At 43.3% G+C, this 21,746-nt stretch overlaps 1 protein-coding gene across 1 annotated transcript in view; it reads left to right on the top strand.

Annotated features, from left to right (window-relative positions):
• Nucleotides 1-21,746, top strand: part of LOC106566675 (fibulin-2) — a 104,005-nt gene that overhangs the window by 5,540 nt on the left and 76,719 nt on the right. Inside the window, exons 2-5 of the mRNA XM_014134937.3 lie at nucleotides 1,510-3,131; nucleotides 16,144-16,258; nucleotides 16,844-16,973; nucleotides 18,565-18,775. Of these exons, the coding sequence (XP_013990412.2) occupies nucleotides 1,640-3,131; nucleotides 16,144-16,258; nucleotides 16,844-16,973; nucleotides 18,565-18,775 (1,948 nt within the window). The 5' untranslated portion in view covers nucleotides 1,510-1,639. The remainder of the gene's footprint in view (nucleotides 1-1,509; nucleotides 3,132-16,143; nucleotides 16,259-16,843; nucleotides 16,974-18,564; nucleotides 18,776-21,746) is intronic.

Below are 21,746 nucleotides of genomic sequence, written 5' to 3'. Positions count from 1 at the left end.
TACTTTTGCACATATAACACACTGTGACTGAGGAAAGGCACTACTCCCAATATAAGTGAACCCCAAATCAATGTAGTTCTCATCATATTTGCGCCTCTTCGATGGTCCAACGTCTTTGTCTGTTGTTCGGTGCTTTCCCGGGTAAGGGGGCAGTAGCTCTTAGCTGCATCAGATTCACAACTGTCAGTGTCCATGCTAGCTGGGCTAACAACAAATGTAGAATTACTGATGCTAGCATTGGATGTGTTCGTGGAAGCAGAACAACTTGTGTCGTCGACAGGTGCAGGTGTAGTACTGCTGGTAGTAGCAGTACTACCAGTAGAGCTGGTATGTGTCTTACTTTTTTCAACCATTTATCCATTTTCGAGCAAACTGAATAAGCAGCAGCTCAATTGGCTACATACGGACCGTTAGTGGAATTCCCGCGAGAGAGTAACGGTTAATGTGATCGGATGTTCATTATTTGACTAGGCTACCTGTATTTGACATTGTGTTGTTATTTCGCTGAACACTAGATGGTTTAATTTTATTTTTGGCAGTGAAACGAGGTTACTCAGGTGAGAAAAAAACCTCACCCAAATGTTTAGCCCCGTTGGAAAATATAAATGGACAGAATCTGTTATTTTATTTTATGTTAAAATTTATTTTTTTAAATGTGAATCACATTTTCATTTGGCGTACCCCTGACGGCATTGTGGGTGCCCCAGTTTGGGAATAGCTGTGTTAGAGGATTAGCTTAGCTCTCTGTTTATTATTGTATCTGTTGAAGTTGTTCATGCTCTGTCAGGTGCAGTACTGTAGGTGGAGTACTTTCATCTGTTAGTGTTCCTAACAACTTGTTACTGTACCTCAATAATACCCTCTTCATCTTAAAGAAACTTAACTTTGTAAAGCATTTTACAAGGCAATATTAAATGAAGTTGATATTGTTGCTGATAAACAATCTTCTGCTCCAAGCACTCTGTCAACTGTTTATGTGTGGGCCTCCAATTGTATTGTATTGTTTTGGAAGGTTTTGTTATTTCAGCCTTGCTTTTCTAACTGTGGAAAGTTTGTCTAGGGTTGTCCATATTTCCCCCCAACCCTATCCGGCGTTACCTGTAGCCAAATGTCCATGCCAATGTAATGTAAACCACAGCATGCATCCACAGCTGTGCTGTGACCCAAGAGAGTGGGCATGGAAAAACATACATTAGCTCAATGGTCAATTTTAGTCTAGGCATAATGACAGTAATGTTAGCTAGTTTAAACACACTGGTGGGACCTAGTTCAAATGAAATCAAATATAAGTTTATTTGACACGTACACAGGTTACAGCAACTGTAAACAGTGCAGCCAAATACTTACCTGCAGCTTCCTCAACAATGCAGTTCAAATACCAATACCAATAATATCAAAAGTCAATCAAAAACAAAAAGTAGAAGGAACAGACAACTTGGTGATTACCTTATGGTTCTGTCACTACAGTAACATAACAGAACAGATGTTATGCCTCTTTCATTCTCACAGGTTGAAGGAGGCCATTTGAAATCGGACCTTCAACATCATTCTCACTCTTGTTCGACTGCAGAGGACTGGGTACAATTGTTATCAACAAATTCAATTTTCAACATTTGTTCTTGGGGGACTTTTATGCAAAATGAACCAGAAGAATGTGATGCTGTTTCAATGTGTGCTCCTGTTGTGGCTGGGCACCTGTCTAAGCCAAAGGGACTGTACAAGCGTGGATTGTCCAGTGTTGGACAACTGCATTGAGGAGGTTTTGGAGAAGGGAGCTTGCTGTGCCACCTGTGTTAAAATAGGATGCTCATGTGAAGGTTACCAGTACTATGACTGCATCCATGCAGGATTCCGGAATGGTAAAGTTCCAGAGGGAGAATCTTACTTTGTGGATTTCGGAAGCACAGAATGTTCTTGTCCACAGGGAGGCGGGAGGATCGGGTGCCATTTCATCCCGTGTCCCGAGATCCCTCCAAACTGCATCGCTGTTGCGGAACCCGCGGATGGATGTCCGCAGTGCGAGCGCATTGGCTGTATCCATATTAACCAGAAATACGAGGCAGGTCACTCCTTCCAGATGGACCCTTGTCAGGTGTGTCACTGTCCTAATGATGGCGGGAGCCTGATGTGTTCCCCTATCCCTGACTGTGACTCGGGTAACGTTAAGAAGCCCATGATAGCAACAACCACACAGAACAACGACCCTCCGAGAGACCTCAGCAAACTGCATGATAACAAACAGACAAGCCCGCTAGACCCATTCGCCACCGCTAACACCCTACCTCTTTACAAAGAGGAGCCATCCGTCCTGGATGAAGATGAGGATTATGACTACACACTGCCTGACCCCACATCTACCACTCCACAAAACCTGGTCCAGCCAACAGAATCTACCACTCCACAAGACCTGGTCCAGCCAACAGAATCTACCACTCCACAAGATCTGGTCCAGCCAACAGAATCTACCACTCCACAAGACCTGGTCCAGCCAACAGAATCTACCACAGTGTCACCATCCTATGCTGAGACAAGCTCTTCTCCTTATGAGATTTTTAATGACCTGAGGCAGGAGCTGAGAGAGAGACTAGGAACATACGATCAGGAGCGAACAGAGGAGGCGACCGTTACTGAGGATCCACATCACATAGATCAGACCACCTCAATGGCCCAGGGTGAGTCAACAACATCAACAACTAAACAGGAAGTGACCTCAGAGAGCCAAAGGCGTCAACAGGAGGTTGTTGACCGGGACAGCAGGCATCACAGAGACAGTGACAGAATGATGAAGAGTGACAGTTCGGAGGACGTCACACCAACTGTCCGTAGTGACAAGGGAGTGAGACACACTGGCCTCCACGAACAAAGAGACAGCCACAGCAGTCACCACCATGATGGCAGTCCTTTATCCCAAAGTCATGGAAGGCACCTTGAGGAGCAGCGTGAGAAGCAGCGTGAGCAGCCCAGAACGCCCCAGAGTAAACCTGACCAGGAGTCTTCATTCCCCACAGAGAAGTTCAGCCCGACCAGCAGAGCTCCTGTCACGAGGGAGGAGGGAGTCCAGCTGGCCAGGAGACAGCCCCACACCCTCTTCAACTACCAGGGCCCAAACGAACAGCCTGGAAACACTGAGGGTAAGTCAACAACACTAATATGGCCACTGTGCTTTTGGTATAGTTGATATTGAACAGCTCTACCTGTCCACAGTCTAAAACAATAAGGTACTGCTGATATGTTTCTATTCATTTTCTATAATTACTTTATTTAACGTGAGTAAATCACATACAATGACCTTTGAGACCTAGCGAAAGGCACTATACATGACAGCAGTTCTTGTATATGCAATTTGTTAATTCATTAAAAGATAGGAACTACATTCATCAAATGAAATGGTTTGTGCCTGTGACAACAGTAGCCCAGTGTTAGAGCCTCAGATGATTTACTGTCCTATTTCTCTTACATCCTGTGTTCAATGTAGGAATTCTTAATCAGTCTATAGTAGCTACTACTGTAGCTGGCGCTGGGTCCAGGAAATGCTAGGGTTCATGGAAAGCATATGGTCCCTAGACAGTGAGTCTTCAACTTTCCTACTCACAACAGGGGTTGGAGATAACCATGCTTGTCTTTTTTTAATTAATTTTTTTACTCATTTTAGTTAGGCATTTTATCAAATGGAAATTCCTTAGGATAACCTCTCAATAAAGGACTACAATGGAGGCATTTGGAGAATTCAAGGATGTTTCCATGTTTTCTTTAATTCAAACCCAAAGTGACAGATTGATAAAGTATTGTGACATTTCCGTATCTTCCTTGTGACGTCTACATCAGTGCCTTCCATCCTTCCAGGAGCCTCCTGAACACCGCTTAGCTTCTGTAGCAGTGTCACTCATGTACCATCATCAGTAAGCTCTCAGAGCTAGCAGGCCTCCCCAGGGCATAAATACTGTACAAGAGCAGCTTCTGAGATGGACAGCAGATGATGAAGACATTAGTTAAATGTCTGGAGGATGGGTTAAGAGGGTACAGTGTTCATAGAGAATACCTATCTCTGCTTTCAACTTGAGGTCTTCTCGTCTGTGACACATTCATAGGTAGTAGCTGTGATTGTGTATGCCCTCTAAATGGAGACTGTGTGGGGCCTCCAATATGTTGGAAAGTCTTCTCATCAAATCAGGTTTCACCCTGAGAGAAAAACCCCTCAATCAGATCATGAGATTCCTATAGGGTTTATGGGTTTACCTTTCATAATGTTTACAGTAATAAAGTGATTTGAACTGAATAAACTCCATGTAATTTCATCATCACCGCCACTGTACAGCTACTGAATTACGAACTAGGTCAGAGTTATGGGAGTTCGGACTCTTGTACTATACTGTAAGTAGGTATCGTGTAACAAACAGTCATCTGTGGATTTTCCCAGCCTCAGCAAGCCATCCTGCTTTGCTACACTATCACTGTTCAGACCTGTTGGTATTTTTCTCTGCTTTCAGCATAGGAATGTATAGTATGTATTAGCTGTATGGGGTGTTTCTTTGGGAGTTAGCACAAGAGATACCTGTCACATACATTCCATGCGGAGAGGCTAGATTCTACAGGTCACGGATAGAGTCTGGACTCACGAGAGCAAAGAAAGAAATATGTCAGTTCTTGTCTTCCTCAGTGGCATTGGTGTTTACAATTCACACAATTTGTTTACAAAGGCAAGGCGAAGGTCTGGTCAACTTCTCCAGTATGCCTTATGCCTGCCTGTGAGTAAATATCCCCCCGGCCTGCCTTGGCTGCAGTGCAACACGTAGATTTGTCTTGACAGATGCCCTCAACTGTTTTTCACGCTGCATATCAGAATATTAGGATATCATCCAAAAATGAAATGGTAGATTACTGTTGCTTCACGGTAGGTTGACTGAGACAGTCTGAGTTCATTCACATCCATGCTTGTCAAACACACCCTTAGTATCTCTGCCCTGTTTGGAGCAGCGACATAGAGATGACTGGCCTGGCTACTGTCCAGCCCCTGGGTAAAACTGTAATTGTTAAGCAGGGCCGGACTACCGCATTTGGGGCCTTGTGGCCCCTTCCTCCAGGGGGCCCCCAACCCATTTTTTTTGTTGCAGTTTTAAAGAGAATTTCCTGATATTCTACACATTTTGCCATGATGCTGAGAGAAAATGTTGCAGTTTTAAAGCTAATTTACTGCCATTCTATACATTTTGCCATTTCTTATGACGTGTTCATATGCTTGACCACCAGGGTGCCACCAACCCCCCTCCCCCCAGAAAAAGTATTCGGGCCCCATGGAGGTTGGGGGCCCCAGAGCACATGCCCTGCTTGCCTGGCCCTGTTGTTACTGTAAGGGTCAGAGGTCATGGTCACTGGGTGAAGGGAAAGCGGTTCCAGCATGGTGACATCCTTAAGGACAGGAAGAGACTCAGTTGACAAGGCCCTGAATAATGCCTGTTATCAACCCCCTTTAGGGCAGCATGCCAGAGTCTTTGGGAGAGGAAAGGAGAAAGCATCGACTACAAAAACACAACTATTTTTCACTACACATAAACCGGCCTAGTTTCTATTGAAGTAAAATATATATATATATATTTTAGAGTCAATAACTACCCTGCTCCGTCTGGAGTCTGGGCTGCTACCCTCCCTCTACCAGTTAGGGGGGTTTCAAGTTGTGGGGGTTTCTTGGCACTCCGAGGCTGTCATGGCCGTGTTGGTGTAGGATTTCACAGGGGGTTGTACCTGAAAAGGGCATAATACACATGTGATGAATGAGACCTCTGTTGTGGCCTGATTGCCAGGCGCTACTCGCTGGTCCCTCATGAGCCACTGTGATTACGCTTCTCCCATGAGGCACTGGGCCTCCCAATCCAACCATTAATCACTGGAGCTCCGCTAGACTTTCACACTCTTCTCCTGCTCATCAAGAAACTTACTTAGCCTACTCAACCAAGCCATTTTGGGATCGATTTGTTAAAACAGGCATAGGAAAATGTAAGGCGTGTACAAAACGTTCAAGTCATTTTGGACTTTTGTCCAAAACTCAATTTTCAGTAGCCACTATGCTGTACTTTGTGCCCTCATTATTTGTGTCAGGGATATAGCAAGGAGGACATTTGTATCATTGCCGCTCACAACACCTACTGTTGCATCCAGGGCCGGATTAAGAAATCATAGGCCCCAGGACTTTGTTTTTTTATATAGGCCCCGCCCATCCTCACTTCCCGGCACACCATCATTTTCTGTAAACAAATCCGTGCACCAAGATGCAATTCGATGTGTGATAAATTTACTGTTGAAGAAAAAGCCGCTTTATAATAAAGCCATAATAACATTTGCAATGTGGCATAGCCTACAGTTGAGCAGAGGCGTTTTTAGGATTTCCACACATGGGGAACATGTTAGCAATTCTACTTAAATTTACATGATAGAACACATTAGCTGAATCTTTTTTAATACTATATAAATTACCAAAATGAGTGGCTACACTAACAATCTGAGATCAACAGGTCTTGAATTCAAACAAACAATAGCCAAGGCCACTGAAACGTCACGCAGATTGAACAATATTAAGAGGCAATGTAAGTGCTGTTATTGTGAAGTGGAAAAGTCTAGGAGCAATGATGGCTCAGCTGCGAAGTGGTAGGCTACAGAAGCTCACGGAACGGGACTGCTGAGTGCTGAAGCGCGTAGCTCGTAAAAATGGTCTGTCCTCAGTTGCAACACTCACTACCGAGTTCCAAACTGCCTCTGAAAGCAACGTCAGCAAAATAACTGTTCATCGGGAGCTTCATGAAATGGGTTTCCATGGCTGAGCAGCCGCACACTAGCCTAAGATCATCATGCGCAATGCCAATCATCGGCTGGAGTGGTGTAAAGCTTGTCGCCATTGGACTCTGGAGCAGTGGAAATACGTTCTCTGGAGTGATGAATCACGCTTCACCATCTGGCAGACTGACAGATGAATCTGGGTTTGGCAGATGCCAGGAAAATGCTGGAAAAAATGGTCTGGGGCATTTTGTCATGGTTCGGGCTAGGCCCTGTAGTTTCAGTGAAGGGAGATCTGAACGCTACAGCATACAATGACATTCTAAACAATTCTGTGCTTCCAACTTTGTGGCAACAGTTTGGGTAGGCCCTTTCCTGTTTCAGCATGACTATGCCCTGTGCACCAAGCAAGGTCCATACAGAAATTGTTTGTCAAGATCGGTGTGGAAGAACTTGACTGGCCTGCACAGAGCCCTGACCTCAACCCCATCAATCACCTTTGGGATGAATTGGAACGCCGACTGCGAGCCAGGCCTAACCGCCCAACATCAGTGCCCTAATGCTCTTGTGGCTGAATGGAAGCAAGTCCCTGCAGCAATGTTCCAACATCTAGTGGAAAGACCAGCTCCATATTAATGATTTTGGAATGAGATGTTTGACGAGCAGATGTCCACATACTTTTTGTCATGTAGTGTTTATTATCGGCTACTAAACACAATTTCCAATAGCACACTGACTCATCTAATGATGAAGATGAAGCCACAGGCTTCTTCCCACCAGTCTTGGCAATAGCATTATCTCAAGATGAGCTACTTATAAAAACTGCTGCTGTTTGCAAAAAAATGTATAGTTGTTGAGAAAAATAGTTACTGTTAGTTCCACAGACAGATTAGTCTTCTCTTTCCAGAAGTAGGCATTTGCTTTCCAAACTTTACACTTTTCCCGCAATAGTTGTCACGTCCTGACCAGTAATAGGGGTTATTTGTATTGTAGTTTGGTCAGGACGTGGCAGAGGGTATTTGTTTTATGTGGTTCGGGGTGGTGGTTTGTTTAGAAGGGTGTTTGATTTATTATTTCCGGGTTTTGGGTTATGTTCTATGTTTTTTGTATTTCTATGTTCTCTCTAGTTTAATATTTCTATGTCTAGGTAATTGGGTGTTGGACTCTCAATTGGAGGCAGGTGTTTTAGTTGCCTCTGATTGAGAGTCCTATATATAGGTTTGTGTTTTGTAGGAGATTGTTTCTGTGTATAGCTTCAAGCCTGACAGGACTGTTATTCGTCATTGTTTCTTTTTGTGTACGTGTTTATTTTTGGTTCACCTTCTTTGCCAACTAAATAAAAAAGAAGATGTGTGCACATAATCCCGCTTCGTCTTGGTCCGCTTTATCCGACGACAACCGTTACAATAGTATTTTGAAATTTGCAAAAGACAGACAGACAGCTGCAACCAACCATGGAAATATAATCCATAGATGGCCGTTCCCATTAAAGTCAGGACTAGCAGCTATTGATATTGTACCTATGATTTTAATCTTCAAATTGCCAGGGTAAGAGGTTCCAAAACCCTTCTATCGATTATGTCTATAGCCACAACACAACAAGTTGTATATTTGGCTAGCATGCTGGACAAATAGCAGCCTTTCCGACTATAGGCAACCGGTAACTGCCAAAATAAAGGAAACACTTGAGTAAATGAGGGAAACAAATAATATGTCATGGTGTGGGGTGCATTTTTCCTGTCATGGTCTAGGTCCACTTGTAGAATCTTTGACAAGGATCATTAAAGCTGTTCTGGCAGCTCATGGTGGCCAAACACCCTTTTAAGACACTATGTTGGTGTTTCCTTTATTTTTGCAGTTACCTGTGTATGCTTGTGATACAATTTTATCCACAGTATTTTTTTTTTTAACTATCGATCCTCTGTTGCTAAATTATGCTCCCTGGTGTATTTTGAACATTGAGAGTGGGTTCCTGTGGTTGGATAAAATAATATTAAAATTACAGATTTTTTATTTTATTTGCTTTGTCTCTTGGGCCCCCTATAGGCTTGGGTCCGGCCCCTGTCTCACACAATTGACCAGTCACATGTATTTGTTATGCAGTTACCCAATCAAGGCAGGGCCCCCCAATTACCCACATGTGCCCCCTACCTCTTCTCCTCCCCCAATCTGACGATTAGCTGAGCGGCAGTAAGCAGCAGCAGTCTGTCTACATTCATTGAGAGCAGGCTCCTGAATCCTCCTGTGGTTGGTGGTTGCAGTAAAACATTTTTTTATATATATTACATATATAATATATACTGTATGTATTTATTTATTTTCTACATAAAAAATAAAGAAAATGCTGCCTCTTGGGGCCCCAATGGGCTTGGGCCTGGGCCCAGTGGCTTCATCCCCGGTAAGCTCCTGCATTAATCTGTCCCTGGTAGCATCTGGGAGTGAACTAGGCAGATATGTAATTTTAGTGCTGATGAAAAGGAGTGTGAATTCCAGACCTGGCCACATCAGGGTTCATCTTTACCGCTACTTTGAGGGAAGCGCTTGGAGGTGGTTGATCCTCATGCCAATCTACTGTAGGGGGCTTTCCAGGACATTTCCAGGAAGGCTTATCTCACTATTGCATGTCTTTACCGTAAAAGGGCAAACGGATCCACAAAACCACTCAGAATTGAAAATACGAACCCGAAAAAGCCATATGCAGGAAACCGGATCGTCAACAAGACCTAGACATAACATGAAATTGGTGATAAATACAACTGAATAACAGCTCTGCCACTTGTATCCATCTGCATTAATGTAATTGCAATTATGGTTATGTAAGGCCAACGGCTTGCAGCTATTTTCAGCATACTATAAATCTGTTCTCATGGTTAAAGATTAGATGATATGCTTTATTATTCTTCTTTGATGTGATTTGACCTGGCAGTCAAACATTTGCAATGGGCCAAATAAGATTAGAGAGGTTCACCTGTGTAACCACAAATCAAATCGTTATTTGTCACATGCGCTGAATACAACAGTGAAATGCTCACTTACAAGCCCTTAACCAACAATGCAATTTTAAGAATACATTTTTTTAATTGAAATATAACAAATAATTAAGGACAGATCCCGGAAATGCAACCCTCTTTAGTGTGTGTGTGTGTGTGTTTATATTTGGTGAGGTTATTGCCGTATAACTCTATTGGATTAGGTTTTTTAATACTTAATCATCAATATTCAAAGAAAAGGGCCTTGACAGTGGAACCAGAGCCTGTTAGAATAAGGCAATAATGAAAAGGAAAAGCTAACACCTTTTGGAAACAACGACCGTTCTTTCTATACAGTAATGTTCCCGTCTGAATGGCTGCATATAAATGAGACTGTTTTAACTGCAGCTTGCAAATTCAACCATGCTGAGCAATTGGGCAATTTTTCCCCGCCGTGGTATCTGATGTTACAAAATGCAAAATCTGGATTTGGATGGATGTGCCAAGGCATGGAATTAAACAATATCCTGTCCTTTGGCTTGTGAAAACAGGCTGTGATATATTACCCATAGAACACCAACAGGAAATGGCTCCACACGTTGGAGTAAATGAGAGGTCTGGCGAGGGTGTGTTGCATCTAACCATAACTCTACATGTAGGGAAATAATCACATTCAAGAGCTCTATCCTTGAAATGCAGATTGATTCTAGTCTGTTTGAATGTCAATCAAAATGAAATGAGTTGTATTAATTTGCATTTTTCACAGACATATTTTACAGAATGCTTAGCAAAACAGTGGAAAGGAACAAACAACCAGACCTAAACTAACTATTTATACTGTATACTGTAACATTGATTGCGATCCTGTCAATGATGTTGATCATTCAGATCACCGGAGCCAATCAGGAGTCGGGACGAGGCGATGGGACATTTCAGTGTGTGTCTGTGCCTCGTACTGGTCTGGTCATCCATCCAACACCACCAAAGACAGTGGGGTCTGGATGGCCCTCAGGGCTCCCAACCGCAAACCACAGCCCAGTCAAGAGTTCAGACTCCAGAGAGACTGATGGATCACATGTCCATCTGTTCTACTATCACTACTATCAGTCTCAGTCACTATCAGGGTGATCAGGATAAAAAGCTGTCGATACGCTGTCTTCTTCAACATGCTTCAGCCGGCCATGGAAAGGAAGTCATGCTGATGGGGGAAACACCCTCCCTGTTAAGTCATAGACAGCTGGGGCGTTCCACCAATTGAGTACCTTTTGGGTATTGTTAAAAGTTTTATTTCACTACATTTTTATAAAAGATTAACTTTTGGTGTATGGCTAATTACTTCCCACTCATCTCCCCTGTAACTATTCTCCAGGTCGTTGCTGTAACTGAAAATGTGTTCTCAGTCAATGTACCTGATAAAATAAGGGTAAAATAAAAACTAATTATAAACTGTACAGCAGCACCGGCCACCAATTTATGGCACAAGGATGGAGACATGTCGGGATGGGAGCTGCTCCCCTCTTGTTTTCAATACTCTCAAAGGAAGGTGGTGGTGGTGGGCTACAGTGCTGTGTGTGCGTGATATTACTGCAACTTAACAGGCTGACAGACAGATGTAATGACAGGCCAAGAAGAGAGAGATGTACCTAGAACCACCTATCAAGGCCACCTCCACAACTTTCCTCCTCACATGATAAATCAGCCATGGGGGTGATTACACACCTGAATGGAACATATTTGCTTTAGTCTCCTAATTAGAGAGATGCAGCATATTCATGGGCTGAGCTTAGACATGGTTCCGTTACTCCAGGTAATTGTTTCAAGGCTGTAAAGTGGCTGTTTCAGTCTAAATGTTTGACCTTTATCTGCAGGGTCTCTTTTCAGAGCCTTTTTGATGTTGTTAACTCAAAAGGCCTCAATTCAATCAAACCTGCATTGTGGTATTTTCAAAGTAGCTCTTTTCCCCCATTTAAAAAAACCCAACTTAGAATGGTCTTGGGTTCTGTAAAAACTCACATATTTCATAATAAGAAGTATGTGTTTCTGGGCAGACATTTGTAAACTAAGACCTTGCACAAATATTGCTTTGGCATGTTCAACTGAATTCCAGTCCAACTGCAAATAATATCTTACCTTGTTAATGAGCACATGGGACCATTCTGTACTACGTTTTATGATTGCTATACTGATTCCAGCTGGAGAAAAAAAATGAGTAGGATGCAAATGAAACAGATGACTGATGAAGATCTCGGTCTTATAATAATAACAAATTCACGCAGGTTCAAAGAACATTGTCAGAGAGCGCGAATGGGGACAGATATTTCTGCATCAAAGAGGCCTTGCCTCCTCTGAGGTTCCCTATCTTTTCATTTCTAAACCTATAAATGATTCACTGCTGTGCAGAGCATTCTCCACTGGAAATAACAGCTTGGTGCTCACATGAAAAGGCATGTCAAGGAGAGTGGGCCAAACAAAGGAAAGTGAATCACTAAGAAAAGTTGGGGAAGTTAATTAATGACGAGAGAATTAATGACCAGTTAACATAAGCTCCTTCAAACAAATACTTATTTTTTGCATATGTATTATCTGTATTATCCTTTCTGGCTGTTTCTTTAACTGGACTCATGCTTTAGTTGATTTTGTAGACTGTGGAGTTTAATCATGGTATTGGGTAAAGATCTCCACTTAGCACTTTTCTCTGTACCGCCTCCAGCTGCTCTCCTATTAAATCAAATGCTACATTTTAATCAGCCTACATAATAATTGACAAATTAAAGTTATAAAAGGTATACAAATTAGTTTTTACAGTCTGCTGATTTAGAAACAGTGCAGCTGGAATGCCCACAAACATAAAACAGTTTTAGAACAATGTCCCAGTTTTGTGTTTCACAAGGGTAAACCCTTCAATAATATCATAACAGTCTTAAGATATTATGTCGTTTTATGAAATGTCATCTGTCAAAACCATTGTGATGCACAAAAGAGGCTTGAGTTAACGCTGCTATTTAATTTAACTGTCATTTGACCAATGTTGTCCCCAGGGTGGTACGGATTACTTGAACATTTTAATTTATTACAGATTACATGACAATAAAACATGATTAGTAACAAAATCCATAGAATTACTCAAAATGAATAATGATTCATTTCGCGTAATTATAACTTTTGGATTACTTCCTTGGTTAGACGGCATCTGCCTGCCTCCTCAATTGATTCTGCAGACCGATCAGTTCCCTCTAACTCTGTCCACCCAACCCCCCCAGCATCCTTAGGCAAGTGCTGGCTGAAATTCCTGCTGCATTTTCTTGATGACATGGCATCACTGCTAAAAGGTCAGCTTCACTATGAAGTTACAGGGAAAGCTTTCTCAACCGTCATTCTTTGATTGTGAAATTATAGGCCTATTACACCCAGCCACCAAGCAGATTGTGGCCAGTAAAAGAGGAAATGGTCATTTGAGTGTCTGACCCACCATTACCTTGGGCTCCCGAGTGGCACAGCGGTCTAAGGTACTGCATCTCAGTGCTAGAGGCATCACTACAGACCTGGTTAGATTCCAGGCTGTATCACAACTGGCCGTGATTGGGAGACCCATAGGGCGGTGTATAATTGGCCCAGCATCGTCTGGGGTAGGATGTCGTTGTAAATAAAAATGTGTTCTTAACTGACTTGCCTAGTTAAATAAAGGTACAAATAAAAAATAAAAGTATACCATAACAGGTTGGTATGATAAAGATGTCAATAGACAGATGTAATGGATCTAGGAGAAATCAGATGATTTGTTATCCCAGTGCTTGGGAAGTGAACAGGGTGGAGCTGTGTTGACACAAAGATCATGATGTTTTTTGTTACAAATCCTGACGTAAAAAAAAAGTTTCTGTGGAAAGCCGCCAACGAGAAAAAATGTGGCCGTTTTGGAGATTTCAAACGGATTACAATAGAAGGGAAAGCTTTAATTCCCACTGAAAACAGTGTGGCTCGGCAAGCTTTAAAATAGGTTCCAAAATAGTATGTGTTTAAGGCAACCATTTGCAGCCCAGATCTTGATATTAGAAAAATTATTTCTAAAATGTAATCAGATGTTTTTAAGAATATAACTGTAATTTAAGTAATCCAGTCAAGTTACAGATACTTTATTTTTGTAATCTGATTACGTAATCCCTGGTACTAATTTACTAGTGAACCCTGGTTGTCCCATGATAATATAAACTATCTCATAAGAGAGACATGGTCCAAGATGGTTGTAGCAGAGGACTTGGCAGCCTAGTTGGGAAGGAGCAGTGACAGAACGCGCAGTCATAAATCAACACCCATCAATAGGCAGCAGTGGTAATACATTTCACAGGCAATAATATTGCACACTACAAATATGAATGGCCAGTACTTAATGCTGAAAATCCATAAAGACATAATTTACATTAATATTAGAAACATTCAAAAACATTACTGAAATGGGATAAACCAAATAACGAGAGGCGCCAGCACACAACCTGTGGCTAAAAGGTGAATTTGACTGGCGTGCGCACCTCACAGAGACAATTCAGAGGTGGTGAGTAGATTAGAGCAGGTTGGCGATAGAACAAAATCTATAATAGAGCTAGTCCTGCCCGACTATATTGCTGACGCATGCCAGATCTTACAATGCCTGGATAGGTATTTTACCTGTGTTATAGCAATCTGGTACCTGAATGCACAGTTGACCATGTGGCATGCAACCATTGGTTGATGCAATGCAACGCCTGAGAAGGGGAACACGACCAAACATTTCTTAATAAATTACTTGATTATCTGTCTCTGGCATTCTTTTATTATGGGCTGTCAGAGTTAATCATTTAACTCGAGTTAACTTTTTGTAATTTTGTGCACCTTTTTTCTTTATTGTGTGATTAATCACATTGTCTGAAAGTGTTTAAAATAACTGGAAAACATCCATTATACATCATATTATGCTATGTCAAAACAAGTTGACTTTGAGGTTAAAGAAAGTGTGCTTTATCAATTTACCTGATTTTGCTAACTGTTAGTTTGGACACAATCAAGACATCAACATGCAATGTATTTTGTATAAAACAATCTTAATTCTGAATTTGAGATTAATCGTGATTAATCACATCAAATCCCCAAAAATATTTATCGTTTGACATCCCTATGCAAAAAAACTATGCATTGATGGGACTAGCGATAGCATAGGCCTTGGTAAGCAAACATGTTTCATTAGCAACAAACTTAGTAGCAAACGAGGAGTTCATGTGGGAGAAATGGCACATTATAGATTGACCTAATTATACCAACCAGAGAAATACAGTATTGTAGGCTACAGGCCTACCTTTTCAGCTGGAATGGCTACACTGGGAAACATATCTTTGACCTAGAGGGTTAGGTTCAGTCTGTCCAAATGTAACAGAGTTAAGAACGTACCGTAAACTCACTCCATAGCTAGCTTGAAATGGCTCGGATTGCGCCATCCAATCGGTACGTTTTCGGTGGCCCAACCCTTTGGAATCTTGTCAAGGACGGCAGTCACATGTGTTGCAAAGCAGAAGGTCATTGGTTCAAGCCCAGTATGAGGCAGTTGGACAGTGGAGGAAGCTAAACTGTTAGCAGCAAACTAAACCCTGTTACACAAAGAACTACAGTACAGGAAACACCAATCAACATTGGAATGCACTGATCTGGAGTCATCATGATCATTGGGCAGGCTCTAAATGAGATTATTCTTTTTTTCCCTCTGTCTGTTCCTAGTGCTGGATGGGGTGATAGTGTGTTGTCTGAACACTGATTAGCCTTCAAGCTAAGATTTTGTATACATTGGCTCTGAAGTGTACTTTATAGAGTCTAAGGTTTCACAGTGCTCCCTGCCAGGGAAACAGAGAGAGGGAGACGGAGGTGGAAAATAATAAAATAATTTGTTCCTCATGCTGCTGAATGTGAATTCAGTCTATTCACCAAAGCACATTCAGAGCAAAGTCAATCACTCTAACAGACACGTGGAACAGTAACAGTCAAGCTGGGATGCAGACACACTCTCAGTAAACTGCCTCAGATTTATGTATCTTTGGATATTGCATAGACTACAATGTTACACATTAAATCCTTACTTCCATAAAGGACTGAGTGAGATGTATTGCGTGAATGATAGTCTGAGAGTTTGAGATTGTCCTCTCCAATGGTGATCTCTTCTTCATTCTATTTAGTTAGCCACTTTTCTTTTTTCATTTCATGTGTTCCCTCAAAAAAATTGAACTAAAACCCAATCTGTCTGTTGGTGTATTTGTTTTGTGTGTGTGTGTGTGTGTGTGTGTGTGTGTGTGTGTGTGTGTGTGTGTGTGTGTGTGTGTGTGTGTGTGTGTGTGTGTGTGTGTGTGTGTGTGTGTGTGTGTGTGTGTGTGTGTGTGTGTGTGTGTTTCTGTAGTTTCTTCCAAGGAGTTGGTGGAGACCTGCTGTGGGACAGGGGAGAAGTGGGCCTCAGCCAATGGCCACTGCAGCAACATGGAGCTCCCCAGAGAGGACAGACACTCCATCTGTCGGTACGCCCATGGAGACACACTAAACACAAGTTTTAGGAAGCCCAATTTTTCTGTAGAAATTACTCATTGGTAGGGACCAGAGTTTTTCCTACTTAGTTATAGAGTGTGTTATAAATGTCAGCTTTGCTGCTTTCACTATGCCAGTGAGGGATGGTCGGCTGCCAAGTTTGTTTCTGTTTCTGCTACTTGTAAAATATGATCATTTTATAAATGGCATCTTACGTGATTTCGCTTCGTGGGCCCATGTCATTATTGTGTGGCATGATTCCATGAAAGTTGTATTTGTGGTTGATGTGTTAAATATGAAGTGAATCAGATCACGATCTCTAAAACAATTGTGCCAATATGAAAACTATACATTTTACAGGCCCTCACACATTATATTGCACAGCGTACTAGTGTGAATCTTTGCCCTAATAGACTTCCAATTTGATTCCATAACATTTCCAGATGATGCTGGTTTTGGCCAGAGGGAGGCACAGCTAGCCAACACTCTTCTAGTGTAGGACCACAGTTAGGTCTAGGTACAGTCAAAACACTGACTCAAATTCTAACATCTCTCCTGTGTGTCTCTCTCTCTGCCAGGACGGCTCAGAGACAGTGCTGTCTGGGCTCTCTGAAGGAGAGTCGCTGTTTCTCTGGTATGAATGCAGCCAGAGAGGGAGTTGTGTGTGAGGTGGACAACAATGACCAGTGTGGAGCTGACTCCTTCAAGGTAAATGTGGTTCCCATTAGTTGGTTGGTTGGTTGGTTTGGTGGTGCTAGCTGTAATCCCAGAGTTATGGGTTTGATTCCCACATAGGCCACATTCCATATAGTGAGTAATGTTCTGTTGTTCTTGCCATAACCAACTCTTACCTCTTTTCTAACACTGAATATACAGTATATAACCAACTCCTACCTCTTTTCTAACATGGAATATACAGTATATAACCAACTCCTACCTCTTTTCTAACACAGAATATACAGTATATAACCAACTCCTACCTCTTTTCTAACACGGAATATACAGTATATAACCAACTCCTACCTCTTTTCTAACATGGAATATACAGTATATAACCAACTCCTACCTCTTTTCTAACATGGAATATACAGTATATAACCAATTCCTACCTCTTTTCTAACATGGAATATGCAGTATATAACCAACTCCTACCTCTTTTCTAACACAGAATATACAGTATATAACCAACTCCTACCTCTTTTCTAACACAGAATATACAGTATATAACCAACTCCTACCTCTTTTCTAACACGGAATATACAGTATATAACCAACTCCTACCTCTTTTCTAACATGGAATATACAGTATATAACCAACTCCTACCTCTTTTCTAACGCTGAATATACAGTGTATGCTTGGATTTGGAATGAAAGTGTTTGCTAAATGGCCATATATTTATGTTACCTCATTCTCTGATCTGTTGACAGAGCCAACATAATTTGCTGGGGGAGTCCCCAGAAATGATTTAAGGTCAAACATAGCCTACCTAGAATTAATTTAAATCAAACCAAATGCATCTACAAGACATGAATAGCCACAGTTTCATGAATTAAATGTACAAAGACAACTGTAAAAGCAGTTAAAAGAAAACCTCCCTTCAGATTTCCACTGGCCCTAGTCATTGCCAGTGAAGACCACACCAATCAGGAGGACCGTTTAGAGTCCCTCAGTGACTCAATTACCTCTTATTCAATTTAGGCAGCTCAAAGAGGGAGGACCATGTTTGTGGTCAAGGTTCCCACAGATTTATGAGCTTCTCGCTCATGAAACGAGGCTGCAGTACTGCAGGATATGTCTGAAGGTGTTTTCACCATCCTCCCATGATCAATAGCTTGGACACTGGTATTTTGAAAGCAGTGATATTTGATATTTCTGGAAAATGTAGCTATGTAGCTCAAGGTCTGTTATTGATGTCAGTGAGAGTCAAATCATTGTGATGTAGTGTGGAGTTGTAGTGTATTAGCCCAGATTTCCAGAGCCATTCATCTGCCATCAGACCTGTCTTCCAGGAAGTACCCAGAGCGCCCAGAATAGTAGGGGGGCATTATATACTCAAGGCCTTGGTCTAATGTTAAATATTGTCTTTTACCACCCCACCATGGGCTCTACATAACTCAAGTCATATAATAATTCTGTACAGCCACGCTATATCACAGTGGTCACTATTTCAGTGTTATGTTTCACTCTCCTTCATGTAGCCTGAACAACATCCTGCTGCGCGCTAAGACAGAGAAAGAGAAGAGAGACACTTGATATGGTAGATATAGCAGTCTGATGTTGAATCTGCCCACCCTACAGGAGTGTTGTAGCTGCTGCTCTCTGGGGCTGAGGTTCCGTAGGGAGGGCCACCGCTGTGAGGCCCATCAGTACCTGGGCTACCCCTGCAGCCACGTCTTCCTCACCTGCTGTGAGGGAGAGGAGGAGGTGGCGAGAGAGGAGGGGGAGGGAGACGGCTTGCACACCCTCAGAGAGAGGCCTGTGCTTAACCCGACTGCAGTGCCAAAGAGAGGTAGTGTCACATACCTGAGCACACACACACACACACACACACACACACACACACACACACACACACACACACACACACACACACACACACACACACACACACACACACACACACCACGGTCCTGCCAACACACTACACACACCACTGTCCTGCCAACACACACCACTGTCCTGCCAACACACTACACACACCACTGTCCTGCCAACACACACCACTGGCCTGCCAACACACTACACACACCACTGTCCTGCCAACACAATACATACACCACTGTCTGCCAACACACTACACACACCGCTGTTCTGCCAACACAATACATACACCGCTGTCCTGCCAACACACTACACACACCACTGTCCTGACAAAACAATACACACACCACTGTCCTGACAAAACAATACATACACCGCTGTCCTGCCAACACAATACATACACCACTGTCCTGACAAAACAATATATACACCGCTGTCCTGCCAACACAATACATACACCGCTGTCCTGCCAACACACTACACACACCACTGTCCTGACAAAACAATACATACACCGCTGTCCTGCCAACACAATACATACACCGCTGTCCTGCCAACACACTACACACATCACTGTCCTGACAAAACAATAGATACACCGCTGTCCTGCCAACACAATACATACACCGCTGTCCTGCCAACACACTACACACACCACTGTCCTGAAAAAACAATACATACACCACTGTCCTGCCAACACACTACACACACCACTGTCCTGACAAAACAATACATACACCGCTGTCCTGCCAACACAATACACACATCACTGTCCTGCCAACACAATACATACACCGCTGTCCTGCCAACACAATACATACACCGCTGTCCTGCCAACACAATACATACACCGCTGTCCTGCCAACACACTACACACACCGCTGTCCTGCCAACACACTACACACACCACTGTCCTGCCAACACACTACACACACCACTGTCCTGCCAACACAATACACACACACCACTGTCCTGCCAACCCAATACACACACCACTGTCCTGCCAACACAATACATACACCGCTGTCCTGCCAACACACTACACACACCACTGGCCTGCCAACACACTACACACACCACTGTCCTGCCAACACAATACATACACCACTGTCCTGCCAACACACTACACACACCACTGTCCTGCCAACACAATACACACCACTGTCCTGCCAACACACTACACACACACCACTGTCCTGCCAACACAATACACACACCACTGTCCTGCCAACACAATACATACACCACTGTCCTGCCAACACAATACATACACCACTGTCCTGCCAACACACTACACACACCACTGTCCTGCCAACACAATACACACACACCACTGTCCTGCCAACACACTACACACACACCACTGTCCTGCCAACACACTACACACACACCACTGTCCTGCCAACACAATACATACACCGCTGTCCTGCCAACACACTACACACACCACTGTCCTGCCAACACACTACACACACCACTGTCCTGACAAAACAATACATACACCGCTGTCCTGCCAACACATTACACACCACTGTCCTGCCAACACACTACACACACCACTGTCCTGACAAAACAATACATACACCACTGTCCTGCCAACACAATACACACACCACTGTCCTGCCAACACACTACACACACCACTGTCCTGCCAACACACTACACACACCACTGTCCTGCCAACACACACCACTGTCCTGCCAACACACTACACACACCACTGTCCTGACAACACACTACACACACCGCTGTCCTGCCAACACACTACCACTGTCCTGCCAACACAATACACACACCACTGTCCTGCCAACACAATAAATACACCGCTGTCCTGCCAACACAATACATACACCGCTGTCCTGCCAACACACTACACACACCGCTGTCCTGCCAACACACTACACACACCACTGTCCTGCCAACACACTACACACACCACTGTCCTGCCAACACAATACATACACCGCTGTCCTGCCAACACACTACACACACCGCTGTCCTGCCAAAACACACCACTGTCCTGCCAACACACACCACTGTCCTGCCAACACACACCACTGTCCTGCCAACACACTACACACACCACTGGCCTGCCAACACACTACACACACCACTGTCCTGCCAACACAATACATACACCACTGTCCTTCCAACACACTACACACACCACTGTCCTGCCAACACAATACACACACCACTGTCCTGCCAACACACTACACACACACCACTGTCCTGCCAACCCAATACACAAACCACTGTCCTGCCAACACAATACATACACCACTGTCCTGCAACACACTGCACACACCACTGTCCTGCCAACACACTACACACACCGCTGTCCTGACAAAACAATACATACACCACTGTCCTGACAAAACAATACATACACCGCTGTCCTGCCAACACACTAAACACACCGCTGTCCTGCCAACACACTACCACTGTCCTGCCACCACAATACACACACCACTGTCCTGCCAACACAATACATACACCGCTGTCCTGCCAACACAATACATACACCGCTGTCCTGCCAACACACTACACACACCGCTGTCCTGCCAACACACTACACACACCACTGTCCTGCCAACACACTACACACACCACTGTCCTGCCAACACAATACATACACCACTGTCCTGCCAACACACTACACACACCACTGGCCTGCCAACACAATACATACACCACTGTCCTGCCAACACAATACATACACCGCTGTCCTGCCAACACACTACACACACCACTGTCCTGCCAACACACACCACTGTCCTGCCAACACACACCACTGTCCTGCCAACACACTACACACACCACTGGCCTGCCAACACACTACACACACCACTGTCCTGCCAACACAATACATACACCACTGTCCTGCCAACACACTACACACACCACTGTCCTGCCAACACAATACACACACCACTGTC

Source organism: Salmo salar, chromosome 13, assembly GCF_965601325.2.
Source record: "Salmo salar chromosome 13, fSalSal1, whole genome shotgun sequence".
Classification (NCBI taxonomy): domain Eukaryota; kingdom Metazoa; phylum Chordata; class Actinopteri; order Salmoniformes; family Salmonidae; genus Salmo; species Salmo salar.
Note: the sequence above shows the minus strand (reverse complement) of the source record. Positions and strands in the feature narration are given on the sequence as shown.